The sequence below is a fragment of the Arvicola amphibius genome, chromosome 6 (assembly GCF_903992535.2).
Source record: "Arvicola amphibius chromosome 6, mArvAmp1.2, whole genome shotgun sequence".
NCBI lineage: Eukaryota > Metazoa > Chordata > Mammalia > Rodentia > Cricetidae > Arvicola > Arvicola amphibius.
Genome location: NC_052052.2, coordinates 38,654,118 through 38,667,076, shown reverse-complemented (window position 1 = coordinate 38,667,076; position 12,959 = coordinate 38,654,118). Strand labels below are relative to the sequence as shown.

The following is a 12,959-nucleotide window of genomic DNA, read 5'->3' as shown; positions in this document are numbered from 1 at the left end:
CCACATCCATTCCTCATTGTCCCCACTCCCAACAAGAACAAAGCCTTAAAGAACCTTTCCTGTGGCGTGAGGCAGGCAGCAGGGTCCACCCACACAGGGACAGGGAGGCCTGGTGAGGCCACACAGCCACAGTGTGGTGCAGAGGGCAGGCCAGACGACTCCGAGGTACGGGGAAATCTGCTGTGAGGAACACCTACCTCTCTGTATGACTTTGGGGCAGTAAGTTTTTCTCTGTCTGCAGTTACTTTCCTCAGATAGGTTAAAAACGGGCATCAGTTTGGGGCCCTGATCCCTTCCTGCTCTCCAGCACCAGATTGCCACGGCGTCTGTCAGCTTCCAACTCTAGGGATCGATTTGCCTGTGGACATTGCTGTATATGCCACCTCCTATACTCGGCTCCTCCTCTGCTGGGCTCATTGAAAGTTCACCCTGAGGAGCCCTTGAGTTTGCCCAGAGCTTGCAGCCTAGGGCTAAGATGGTAGCAATCTGGTGTGGCACAGCTCAGTCCTATGAAGGCAGAGGCAGGGAGCCCAGAGGCAGCCCTGGAAGAGCCACCAAGGCGACAAAGGGCTGATTCAAGAAGACAAAACCTCTGGGTTGAGTCAGGGAGGGGGATTTAGGGGAAAGAGAAAGGAGAGGGCAAACCCAGAACAAGAAACAGGGCTGGGGGTGAGGGCACTGCCAGGGTTCTGTGTTCACTGGGTGGGGCTTTGCTGTGAGAGCGGCGAGGGGGTGCTGGAGGCATGACCCTCCGCTGGCGGCTGCTGGAGGCTTAAAGATGGGCACTGTCTGCCTGGCACAGCCTGGGTTTCCTACTCTGGTGAGGGCAACACTTGTGGAATTAGAGGGTAAACAGCTGACCCCGGGGAGAAGGGACTCACATCAGGAAGGTGACTGTGCCCCCGCCATGTCCTTGGATGACTTGGTATGCACACGTCACCGTATACCCCAGCCTGACTGCTGGTCGTACAGCAAGGGTGAGGGAGCTCTTAGAGGAAAGAGCCTGAGAGGAAATGTCTCCACAAGCAAAGGCCCTGGATGGCTGTGGAAGGACAGAGAAGAAACAGTATTAGGTGATCCTGCGGAGGCGTCTGGGGCAGGTCGTGGAAGGTCTGAGGGAGTCCTTGAGCTATAGCTGTCTGGCATACAGGGCCTTGAATGTCCGTGCTTGCTGGGCACTCTTGGTGCCAGGCCCTAGCCTAGGCCCTGGATCCAGAGGGGGCAAAGCAAAGACCCCACTGAAGGCTCATCCTCTAGGGACATGAAGCACACAGATGTTTTGTGTTGGCTCCCAGTGGATAAACGTCCTCTGTCAGGGACAATGCTGATGTGCGGTCAAGGCTGGGTCACGTGTGTGAAGGAGGACTGCTCAGGCCACAGTGGACTACAGGAGGGAGCCCCTCTGGTCTGGGGCAGAGCCATGGCTGGGTTAAAGTCTTGTCCAGCATCCTTGGTTAGTGCCTCCTGTGGCTTAGCGGTTTCCATCTGTGTCTGTCCCCTTGTCCCCTCACATGACCTATGAGCTGTGTGTTCCCCCCGAATATATGAGGCACATATTAGTTATATTTCATATATGGCAGTTATTACTCAATAGCTCATTTATGTTTGTGTGCCAGAGCACATATTAGGCACATGGATCTACGAAGGAGGCCAGATGTTGGTTCCCAGATGTCATTCTCTATTGCCTTACACCTTATCTTTTGAGTTGATGTCTGTCCACTGAACATGAACCTTGCCGTTTCGGCTGGGTGGGCTGGCCAGTGGGCTCTAGGGATCGTCTTGTGTCTGCCCTGTGCCCTCCACCACACTTCCCATCCCAGACACCTGGGTTAGACACTTGCAACAACACCTGGCTTTATGTGAGTACTGGGATTTGAACTCAGGACCTCAGACTTGTGCAGCTGGCACTTTACCCTCTGAGCCTTCTCCAGCCCCATTTCTTTCCTTTTTGTTTTGTTTTGTTTTAAGACGGAGTCTCTGTTTTGGCTAGTTTTTATGTCAACTTGACCTAAGTTGGTGTCATCTGAGAGGAGGGAACTTCAATTGAGAAAATGCCTCTATAAGATCAGGCTGTAGGCAAGCCTGTAGGGCATTTTTTTAAAATTAGTGATTGATGTGGGAGGGCCCAGCCCCTTGTCAGTGGTGCCGCCCTGAGCTGGTGGTTCTGGATGCTATAAGAAAGCAAACTGAGTAAGTAGTGATGTTCAAGCCAGTAAGCAGCACCTCTCCAGGGTCTCCATTAGCTCGGGCCGCCAGGCTCCTGCCCTGTCTGAGTTCCTGCCCCTGTTGCTTTCTGTGATGGAGTGTTATATGGAAGTGTGAGTGAAATAAACCCTTTTGGTCACAGTGTTTCATTACAGCAGTAGTGACCCTAACTAAGACAAATTGGTATCAGGATCATGGGGTATTGCTATGACAGACCTGACCATGCTTTTGGGAGAATTGTGGAAGGACTTTGGAGCTGGAAAAGCCACTGAATGTTCGAAGCTTGGTGAGCTGTTGTGTGGGCGCCGGGAAGGTGAGAACTTGGAGTAACAGATGACAGAGGCCTGGCTTGTGAAGCTCCAAAGGGAAGTTTAAGGTCACTTACAGACTAGTAGGACCATCTGTTGTTCTGAGTTGAGAATCTGCGGTTCTGGTTAGCTGGGGCCAGAGAATCAGTGATGATGAATAAGAGACCAGAATCACTGAAGGGAAGCCTTCGCTTTACCCCGACAATTGATGTTGGTCCTCTGGAGCTAAGAAATAGCGGTGATTAAGAAGAGACAGCACCTGTGAGGTGAAGCTTTCTGGGAAGTGTTTCTTCAGAGGCAGCACACTGGAGCTGTGCTCCAGAGGCCACCAAGTTTGTCTCTTACACTCGCAGCTGAACTTGATAATTGTGTAGGTCACCAGATGGTACTGGGTTTGAAGGCATGAGGGAGTCACGAACAGCAGCTGGGGCTTGACACTGAGAGGCCAGGATAGACCACTGGAGAGAGCAAGGCCTCGGTAACCATTGAAACTTACTTTAGATGTGTGCTCAGGAGTGTATCGCTCAATCATACGAAAGCTCTATTTTCATCTCTGTGAAGAATAACCATACCGACTTCCACGCTGCTTGCACCAATTTACGCTCTTACCGGCCGTCTGCAAGGGCTCCTCTTCCCCACATTCTCTCCAGCATTTGTTGTCATTGCTTTTCTTGAATGTAGTTTTGATTTGCATTTCCATTATGGCTAAGGATGTTGAACATTTTCCCAATTATTTATTGTCTATTTGTACTTCTCTTTTTCAAGACTTATTTATTATACGTACAGTGTTCTTTCTGCCTGTGTGTTTGCCTGCAGGCCAGAAGAGGGCATCAGCTTTCATTATAGATGGTTATGAGCCACCATGTGGTTGCTGGGAATTGACCTCAGGACCTCTGGAAGAACAGCCAGTGCTCTTAACCTCAGAGCCATCTCTCCAGCCCCTGTACCTCTTGTTTTGAGAACTGTTTTGTATTTTGTTAATTATTATTGTGTGTGATTGTGGGTGGGTGTGCTGGAATGTATGGAGGTCAGAGGACAGCTAGTGGAATCTGTTCCCCACTTTCATCCTTGTGTGGGTTCCTGGGTTGAACTCAGGTTGTCACATTTGTGAAGCAACCACTCTACCATCTAGAATGACCCTGTGTTTTTACTTCTCTCTCTCTCTCTCTCTCTCTCTCTCTCTCTCTCTCTGTGTGTGTGTGTGTGTGTGTGTAAGGTCTCACTTAGTTCAGGCTGGCCTCAAACTTACAATGAAGGGAAGAATGAACTTGAACTCATGAAGTACTTGCCCACCATGTCAGAAACATGCATCACCTAACTTATTTATTTATTTATTTATTTATTTATTTATTTATTTATTTATTTATTTATTTGAGACAGGGCTTCTGAGTGTAGCTCTGGCTGTCCTGGAACTCTTGACTAGCCTCACACTCAGAGATCGCCCACCTCTGCCTTCTGGTGCTGAGATTAAAGGCGGTGTGCAGCACCACCACCCAGTGAGACAAATCTTTTTAAGGTTCCCCCCCCCCCAGACATCACAAGGTTTTTCATCTGGTTATTTCATAAGTAGAGAACCTACTGTCAGCTTTAAATTCCCAGCAACCACATGGTGGCTCACAACCATCTGTAATGAGATCTGGCACCCTCTTCTGGCCTGCAGGCATACATGCAGGCAGAACACTATACATAATAAAAAAAATAAAAATAAATTTCTTAGCTCAAAACCCTGAGTAAGCTGTGTTTGGGGCTATGCCCCAGTGAGAAAGCTGTGGCCTCTCCATTGCTATGACACTGGCTAGAGCTGGTAGTACATATGTACCACCACCATTTCTTTATTAGATTCAGAAGCGATCTCAGCTATTCAATCTAGAAGGGAAAGGCTAGACAAGAGGGACCGTCCCTGGATGTCAGGGACGGATGGAGGACAAGAGTGGCACGTTCAAGGTTCCGTGAGGAGACCCCATTATACACCCACAAAGGCCAGCTCGGACGCCGGTTTGAAGGGTTGGTCACCTTGAGGTTCTGTGTTCCAGCATGGATGATGCCGGAGGAGATTCCAGGACTCCCTCTCCTTCTCCATGCACTTCTTGGCCTTTGGCAAGTATTTTCCTCAGCAGTTGCCCTAGGAGACAGGTTTTCCCAAACTTGGCCACTTGAGGGCAGCACAGAACCGAACGCCTCTAACCCTCACCCCAGAGCCTTGCTTGTGCTGATGTGTGCAGAAGCCTGCAGTTCAAGCAGAGCTCCCCACGTCCCATCAGGTAGCCTTTGGATCTAGCAGGCAGGGTCCTTCTAGACACTTTCTTTAGGCTAGATTGAGGGGAAGGTGTAAAAGTGAGCGACACAGGTCTCCTACTGAGCCCTGCCAGGGTCCTCTTCACTCTTCCGTACATAGAAAGTCCCTACTGCAAGCCACCTGAGTCCCATGCATGCCACTCACATGGGTACCTATGAGTCTGTGGATCTTCCCATCATTCTTCAAGGGCACCTGTGGTCACTGCTTCCCAGCAGCACCCCTCCGTGCTCACCCCTCCTCTGCCCTGTCTCAACAGGCCTGCATGGGTCAGGTCTTTCTCTTGATGGAGTCAGGGGATGAGTCACAGCTCACAATTCCTTGGCTGCTTCAGCGACCTTCCCTGGGGACTTGCTGACCACACATCTCTCCTCTGGACCCCAGTGAGGGCCAGCCATGGTAGTTGTGATCAGAGGGCGGGTTGCTTTATCTCCCTGCTGCTGTCTCCACAGGCCACCTACATCTACATGAAGGCTGCCTACCTCAGCATGTTTGGGAAGGAGGACTACAAGCCATTCGGGGATGACGAAGTGGCGTTGTTCAGGTCGGGCCCCACCACAGTGCTCCTGTTGCAGGCCTTCCTGTTAGCAGATCAGTCGGGTTCTGTAGTAATAGGAGAGGGCACTCCCAGCTTGAAGTGCCCTGTGCCCTTACTCCTCTCTGGCCACCACTCCATGCCAGTGCCGCTGCTGGTTAGAACCCTGTGAATGTGTCTTGTCAGAAGCTTCTAGCACACATCTCTTTCGTCTGGTCACTAGGACAGATTGGGACACTGTATTAGTCACTTATGGAAGGAAGTTTATTTTGGCTTATGTCTCCATAGGATGAGTCCATCGTGGCTGGGGTGTGGTATGAGGTGCACAGGGGAGGGTGACAGGGTGACAAACGTCAGGCATGGTGCAGCAAGAGCAAAGCTGCAGGCAGGGTGAAGCCTGCGCCCCGTGACATGCTTCCTCTAGCGCAGTCACACCTCCTAAACCTTCCCCAAAACAGCACCAACTGGGAACCAGGAGCTCAAATGCCTGAGCCCATGCGGGACATTCTCATATAAGCCCGCAGACTGAGGACCAGAGAGGAAGATCTCTCCAGCAGCTGAGTTAGCTAGAGCCCCAGAAGCACAGCCAAGAACTAAATCTACTTCCCAGCTGGGACACCTTGGACAATTCCTAGGACAGGGATAACAAACGGTATAGTTTTTCAGTTGGGAATGTATCTGAAGATCCCGGAGTAGAACTTGGGACCTACAGGACTGTCCCCAGAGTGCTGCTGTTCTCAGTATCACTTATTTGTCTTTCGTGAAGAGCAAAGCCAGCCTGGAGTTGGAGGAAGGAGTCTAGAGCCTTCCTCCATGAAGATGAGGATGGCTGGCTCCCTTGGCAGACCTTGGTTAGTGCTGGGGAGCACTTACCCGCAGACTGCCTGCTGCCACAGTGCACTGTGGTCCCAGCTCACAGAATTCCCCCAGAAAGCTTGATAGGTGGTATGAGCTACGCGTCTGAGATTGGGAAACAGACCCAGAGAAGTTCTGCAATAAATAAGCAGCAAGGAATCTGGGGTGGCCTCACCCGTCCAGTTGTTTCCTGAGCCCGTATGGCTCCTGGTCTGAGATCCCAGCCACACCCAGTGGCCGGGCAGCTGGTCATGGGTGAGGCTCCAGCCGAGGCATGCCCAGCTGTGTGCATTTTATTCTATCCTTGAAACAGCTGAGGCCCTATCTCAGGAGGCTGGAGCTAATTAAGGGTTTGAGCTGTTTGTGCAGGTCCCTCCCTTTCCCTGGGTGTTGGTTTTGCCTCTGAAACTGGGATTAGACTTTTGTGGACCCTCCCAGGAAGGCCTGGGCGTCGAGGGGAGGTAAGTAGGAAGGCCTGAGGGTATCTAGGCACATTCTTACACTGCCAGCTCTGGAGCCTTTGCGAGCAATCAGGTCATGCAGGGACTGTGAAATGATACCATAACCTCAGGCTGGCTCACACCCTGAAATGCTTTTTAAATTCTCTCACCACAGTGTGGACACTGAGACCTAGGTAGGCCAAGTTGAGGCTAGAGACCTGCTCCGTTCTCCCTATACTCCTGCTCCTGTTGTTGCTGGAGAACTGAACACGTTTGCTGAGCCAAACCCTCAGCCCTTCTTTCCCTGTTTCTTTTTCAGGGCTGTGCCAGGCTTGAAGCTCAAGATTGCTGGGAAATCTCTACCCACAGAGAAGTTTGCCATCCGGAAGTCCAGACGCTACCTCTCTCCCAACCCCATCTCGTTGCCGATCCCTGCTCTGGTGAGTAGGAAGACAGCCTCTGGGGTGGGTGGGTGAATGGACTGGAGGTTTCACAAGTCACCGGGTGGGGAGACAGGTCAGCAGGCTGTAGATGCCTCAAGGCAGGAAGAACCGCTCTCCCAGATACTAGACACCTGACTGTCTTGTTCCTAGGACGGTTCTGCTGCCACAGGATTCTAACCACTATTTACTGTAGCCTTCATCAGGTCCACCTTTTCTGAGGCGAGGGTGGGGTCTCAGCTAAGGTTATGTTTGACTCTGAACAAAACCTGCATGGTAGGGGGCAGGGGGTGTAAGGCCTAAAGCAGGTCAGTAGAGAGATGGCTAAACTTGTCTAGCCCACACAGGTGGAGCCTCAAGATTAGAACTCAGCTGTGAGGCCCCTGAGCCCAAATCCAGGGCTACTGTTAGGCTAATTCCATGCATAGTTGGAGCTGGCATCAGATAAGCTGAGTCCAGAAGAGCAGGAAGCCCTGCTCTGCTTGCTGGACAAACTGTAGTCCCAGCTCTCCCGGGCAACGGTGTGTAAGCTTAGGGGCCTTCTACTGTGAAAAAGCGTCTCCACTGGCACCTGGCCCAGCTCCTACAGTTGTGAAAATCCACTGGTGACTTGTGTAAATACTTCCTAAGCTGACCTTTTCCTACTTGTTCTATTTAGAATGTGTGAGTGTATCCTCGACGTAAGTTCTGAAGTATTTTATGGAGTGACTAGGGTAGCACACACTGTAATCTCGCACTTGGAAGGTGCAGGCTGGAGGGTTAGCAACCTACATAGTGAGTTTGAGGCCAGCTTGGGATACATGAGACCCTGTCTCAAAAAATAATTAGTTTAAAATGTACAATAAAGTTATTACTATTAAGCCGGGCGGTGGTGGCGCACGCCTTTAATCCCAGCACTCGGGTGGCAGAGGCAGGCGGATCTCTGTGAGTTCGAGACCAGCCTGGTCTACAAGAGCTAGCTCCAGGACAGGCTCTAAAGCTGCAGAGAAACCCTGTCTCGAAAAACCAAAAAAAAAAAAAAAAAGTTATTACTATTAAATGAGGAAGAGGGTATTATGGGAAGGGCAGATGTGACTTAATTTAAATGATCCATGATTAAGCACTCTGGGAGGGATAGGCCCAAACCAGGATATATACTGCTGATTTCTCCTAGACCCTTTACAGTTATTTATCTTGAGACCACAGAGCAACTTAAAGAACACTGACGTAAATGTGCCCTGTAACAAGAATCTGTGTAACAATTTTATATAAATGCATTCATATCCATTACCTGGCTTGATGATTTAGGAAATGTGACTCTAAGCTAACAGGAAACTCAGATATTAAATTTCCATTTTCAACGTCAGTCAGGGTGGTTTCTAATTTCCGCGGAGAGGCCGCCATCCTTGAGCCCACTCCTGCTGGGGAGAGGTGACGGACTTCGGCTCCACTGTCTTGAGCTTAATAGTTTCCTCCAGTAGGGAAGTCCTGCCCGCCAGAGCAGAGAGGGCTTCCCAGACAGTTTTGGACATGGCCCAGTCCTCAGGAAGGGTTGCTTTGGATAGAGAGGGCATGATAAGCAACCGTAGTGGCTACAGCAGGAAAGGTAGCTGAAACCTATTGGCAGTTTGGCTGCCCGAAATCCTCATGGAATACAGGAGCTCTCAGTAACAAACCCTTGGCGGGGCTGCCTCCACAGTGCCCTCAGCCTTACACCTCCATACGCTTGGACTCTGGAAGATCAGGGACCCAAGGCCTCAGACCTTGTGAGCTGAGCCGCCTGTTTGACAGATGGGAAAACTGAGGCCCTGCCGAGGCAGAGACCCAGGACTGACTTGCCCCACTCCCACTCTCAGGAAATGATGTACATCTGGAACGGCTACGCTGTGATTGGGAAGCAGCCGAAACTCACTGACGAGATGCTCGAGGTCATCACCAAGGCTGAAGAGATGCTGGCAATGGGCCCAGGTGATTACCCTCAGGCTCTTGAACCTGCCAAGGCTACGTCAGGTCTTGAGTTGAAGTTTCCTTTGCCACAAATGTCCTTTCTTGTTCCTCTATCCCAGTAGCCAGTCTTTTAGAAGACCAGCGTTAGCTCCTCTAAGCAAGTGTCCCTGTTTCCTTGCCCAGGCCTCCTCTTGAGATTCCTCCAGTCACTCCTAACTCTTTCTGGAGTCATTATCTCAGGATCTGTCTTTTCTTCTCAGATGTGAGTCCCCTGAGGTGAACTGTGTGATTCACCTGTGTTCTGGGTCCCAGAGGGGCTCCCTGAGTAACTGTTGCAGAAGTGAGCAAGCCTACCTTCTTCCCCCACACCCCTGTTCTCAGAGAATGAGTACTCAGCAGACGACGACTGCCTGGTCAAACTGCTCAAAGGCCTGTGCCTGAGATACCTGGGCCGCATCCAGGAGGCAGAGGAAAACTTCAGGAGCATCTCTGCCAGGTACGTGCTTCTGGCCGCTCCATCCCCCACTGCACTCCAGTGGCTGTCTCCAGCCAACGCCGAAGTCTACTCTCAGGGTGAGATACCTGGAGGCCTATAGGGCTGATGTTTAATTTGGATGATTATGGTGCACACTTTTAATCCCAGCACTTGGAGTTTGAGACCAAAACATACATTTGGAAGTTTAGCTGGCAGGAAAAAAAAGGAGAAAGGTTTAAGTGGAGTGTGTCTAGAGACAGGGCACACAGTGAGGACCTTCCCTGCCTGGTGAGAACTGAGGAAGGCCACCCCGCAGATGGAGTCAGGAAGGGATACACAAGGAGTTTGTCTCCAGGGCAGTATGGAGCATGGGTCAGAGGGTGCCAGATAGGGAACAGGCTTCCCAGTTTAAAAGTCATTCAGCCTGGAGAAAGCATGGCCGAGACTGAAACAGGGAGGTGAGCTGAGGCCACGACAGGACCCACAGTGTGAGGATCTGGCTTTTCTAAGAATATGAAGTTCCAAGAAGGCAGTGAAGAGGACCTGAAGGATGTCTGCTTCCCTTCTGCAGTGAAAAGAAGATTAAATATGACCACTACTTGATTCCAAATGCCCTGCTGGAGTTGGCCCTGCTGTTCATGGAGCAAGGCAGAAACGAAGAGGCCATCAAACTCCTTGATTCTGCCAAGTAAGGCTTGGTCAACCCCCATATTTTCTGTGTTCCCTCAGAACTGAGGTGTCCAGAAACTGGCAGAAGTCCAGGCAGCAGTGAGGCTACAAAGCTGGTATAAGGACCAATGGGACCAGGAATGGGCCAGAGGGCATGACAGTAGTGGTAGATGAGGCCACTAGGGCTCAGCTCTTCGTCTTGAATCCCTTCAATGTCCTAAAAGCTGTTTTCAGATTATGTATGGATGAGGGTGGTAGTGGTGGTGGTATCTCACCACCGCCATTCTTCTTGTGTCTGACCCTCTGCTTCCCTTTAGACAGAACTACAAGAACTACTCCATGGAGTCAAGGACACACTTCCGAATCCAGGCGGCCACACTCCAGGCCAGGTCTTCCCTAGATGGCAACAGCTCTGCGGTGTCATCGGTGTCCTTGTAGCTTTGTGCTCCTGGCTGGACGACGAACACACAGCTAGCTGGACAGAGCTCCTGCTGCCTTTCTGTGGGGTCCACCCGGTGCTCCAGTGGAACGGCGCAGAGTATTTTACCTGTATGGCCAAGGCCTTTGCCAGGGGCAGAGCAGGTGGAGCCCTCTATCACACATACGGGTACTTGTTTCACACTGTGATGTTTAAGAGAATGTACGAACAGTTTACATTTCTTTAGAATATACTGATGGGATTATAGTTGGCGTTTAAAAAAAAAAAAAAACTAAACCAAAAAATTGCCTGTAAATCTGTTTTCACTCGGACAAAGTGGAAGTAAATCTCTACATGCTGCCAAGGCCAAACTGCTTTTCAAATCTCAGCGATGTCTCAGTTGTCTCAGACTTCTTTGTAGCATAGGGGGAGTTCCTAGCATCTGAGCTTTTGGCTTCAAAGTTCTAATACCGAATTCCAGGACAGCCAGAACTGTCTATAAAAAAAAAATAAGCCAAATTAAGTTGCTAGCATTTAAAAATGAATTTTCATATTTGGATTTTGTCTTCTAATTGAAAAGATGAAAGATGGAAGAATCATTTCAGCCATTCTTGGAGGCTCTGAAGCCAGAATGAGATATGTTAGACCTTGTTCTCAAAAGTGATTCAGGATGAAGCCTTGGGAGTCTAATAAGGAAAAGGCCAAACAAAATCCTTTATTCACGATCCCTTTTCATACTTAGTGCTGCCTTTTCCAGAACGACACAAAAGGATCTTTCCAGACAAGTCTTTTACAAATCTGTTCTTTTCTAAAGCACAGATGCTGAAACCAACCTGGCAGTGTTGAGGGGGTGGTGATTAGAGCAGCTGCTGTGAGCCCTTGAGACTGCCCGTATACCAAAGCAACCCATCACATGACACTACCACGCTTTGTAAAACAGCAGCTTACCAAACTGCTTTTGTTTCCATTTTAAAAGGTCAGGATGACATCCTTGCAACACCCAGAGATGCTGCTGTGTTCCTGCTGGGCTTCATTAACTAGCCCACATTTACCTCAGCTACCCTGGCTGCTGTATGGCCAATGAGTTTAATGGAAAGCCTCTTTTATCCACCAGTAGCTTTCTGAGCTCGCCTGTGAAAAAGAACACCAGACTTCTAAATCCTGTCCTCTAGTAGGGGAGCTTGAAGGTGGAATCCTATCCTAGGCTGCTCCATGTCCTGAGTCTTTCTGGGTCACATCTTCTCTAGAGCAGACTTTCATAGCACCTCTGCCTGGGAGGAGACTGACAGCTGGTTAATCCAGAGGGCAAGTGATTCAAATGCTGTGTCCCATATGAACAGTTGCCAGGGAAGCACAGGACCTGAACGGTCCCTTGGCAATGTTGTCTAGCTCAGATGCTCACCTGGTCTGCAGGGTGGTTGGCAAGAGGCTGGCTGGTCCCTATCAGCTCTCCCATACCTTGGCAGGGTTCCATATCATCTCTCGAGTCAGAGTGCGAGTGTTTCCAATGCAGCTATCACCATCCACAGCAAAAAGTCACAACCTGATACCAAAGTGAGGCCCCTAAAAGGCTTGGCTCAGGCCCAGGTGGGAGATTCCCAGCAAGAACTGTCAACATGAGAACAGCCCTTCAAAAAGTCTCAGAACGCTGGGACCACAACAAATGAACCTATAAATCCACTTATAACTTATAAATCCACTTCTCTTATAATTATTGAGGTTCTTTAATTCTCTAATTCTCCTTTTCAGGGGAGGTGTTTGAGACAGGGTTTCTCTGTGTAGCCCTGGCTGTCCTCGGAGCTCAGCGATTCACCTGCATCTGCCTCCCTCCCAAGTGCTAGGATTAAAGGCATGCACCACCACTGCCTGGCAAGTTCCTCTTCAACATCAATTTCCTAATGTCCTTATAACAATCAGTTAATTGAGAAGAGTGGTTCTGATCCAAGTGGTAAATGGGAACATCTCATCCTGCTGGGGCTAGCACGACTTCTCTAGAATAAGGTGAACAGTTCAATACTGACCAACAGTGTACACCCACAACCAACCTCATTTGGGAACTTGAAAATTTATCCCTAAATGAGCAACTATAATTGTTTCCAGTGCATAAGCCAGTTAAGAGAGACAGAGCTCTTTAGAGGCCTACAGTCGCTAAATTGATAAGCAGACATCCAGTCAGAGGCATCACAGCTACCACCTTGCAAACAACTGGGAAGGGCTGTTTTCCTTCACAGTAAGGAACACTTCACAATATTGGCCATCCAGCTATAGACATGGTGACACATACCTGTAATCCCAGTGCTTGACTAGTGGTAGCAGGAAGATTAAGAATCATGCTGGGAGATAGTGGCACATGCCTTTAATCCTAGCACTCAGGAGGCAGAGGTAGGTGAATCTC

The 12,959-nt window shown here is 49.8% G+C and overlaps 1 protein-coding gene across 3 annotated transcripts in view; it reads left to right on the top strand.

Moving 5' to 3' along the window:
• Ttc39a (tetratricopeptide repeat domain 39A) overlaps positions 1 to 10,912 on the top strand; it is a 41,283-nt gene extending 30,371 nt beyond the window's left edge. For 2 of the 3 annotated variants that reach the window (XM_038335349.1, XM_038335350.2), the window contains exons 13-18: positions 5,259 to 5,350; positions 6,956 to 7,076; positions 8,912 to 9,023; positions 9,384 to 9,498; positions 10,049 to 10,165; positions 10,464 to 10,912. In XM_038335349.1, coding sequence (XP_038191277.1) covers positions 5,259 to 5,350; positions 6,956 to 7,076; positions 8,912 to 9,023; positions 9,384 to 9,498; positions 10,049 to 10,165; positions 10,464 to 10,584 — 678 coding nt within the window. In that variant the 3' untranslated portion in view covers positions 10,585 to 10,912. Of the gene's footprint in view, positions 1 to 5,258; positions 5,351 to 6,026; positions 6,658 to 6,955; positions 7,077 to 8,911; positions 9,024 to 9,383; positions 9,499 to 10,048; positions 10,166 to 10,463 lie in introns of those variants that run through there. The other variant, XM_038335352.1, reaches the window with a different exon arrangement.
• Positions 10,913 to 12,959: the final 2,047 nt, after the last annotated feature.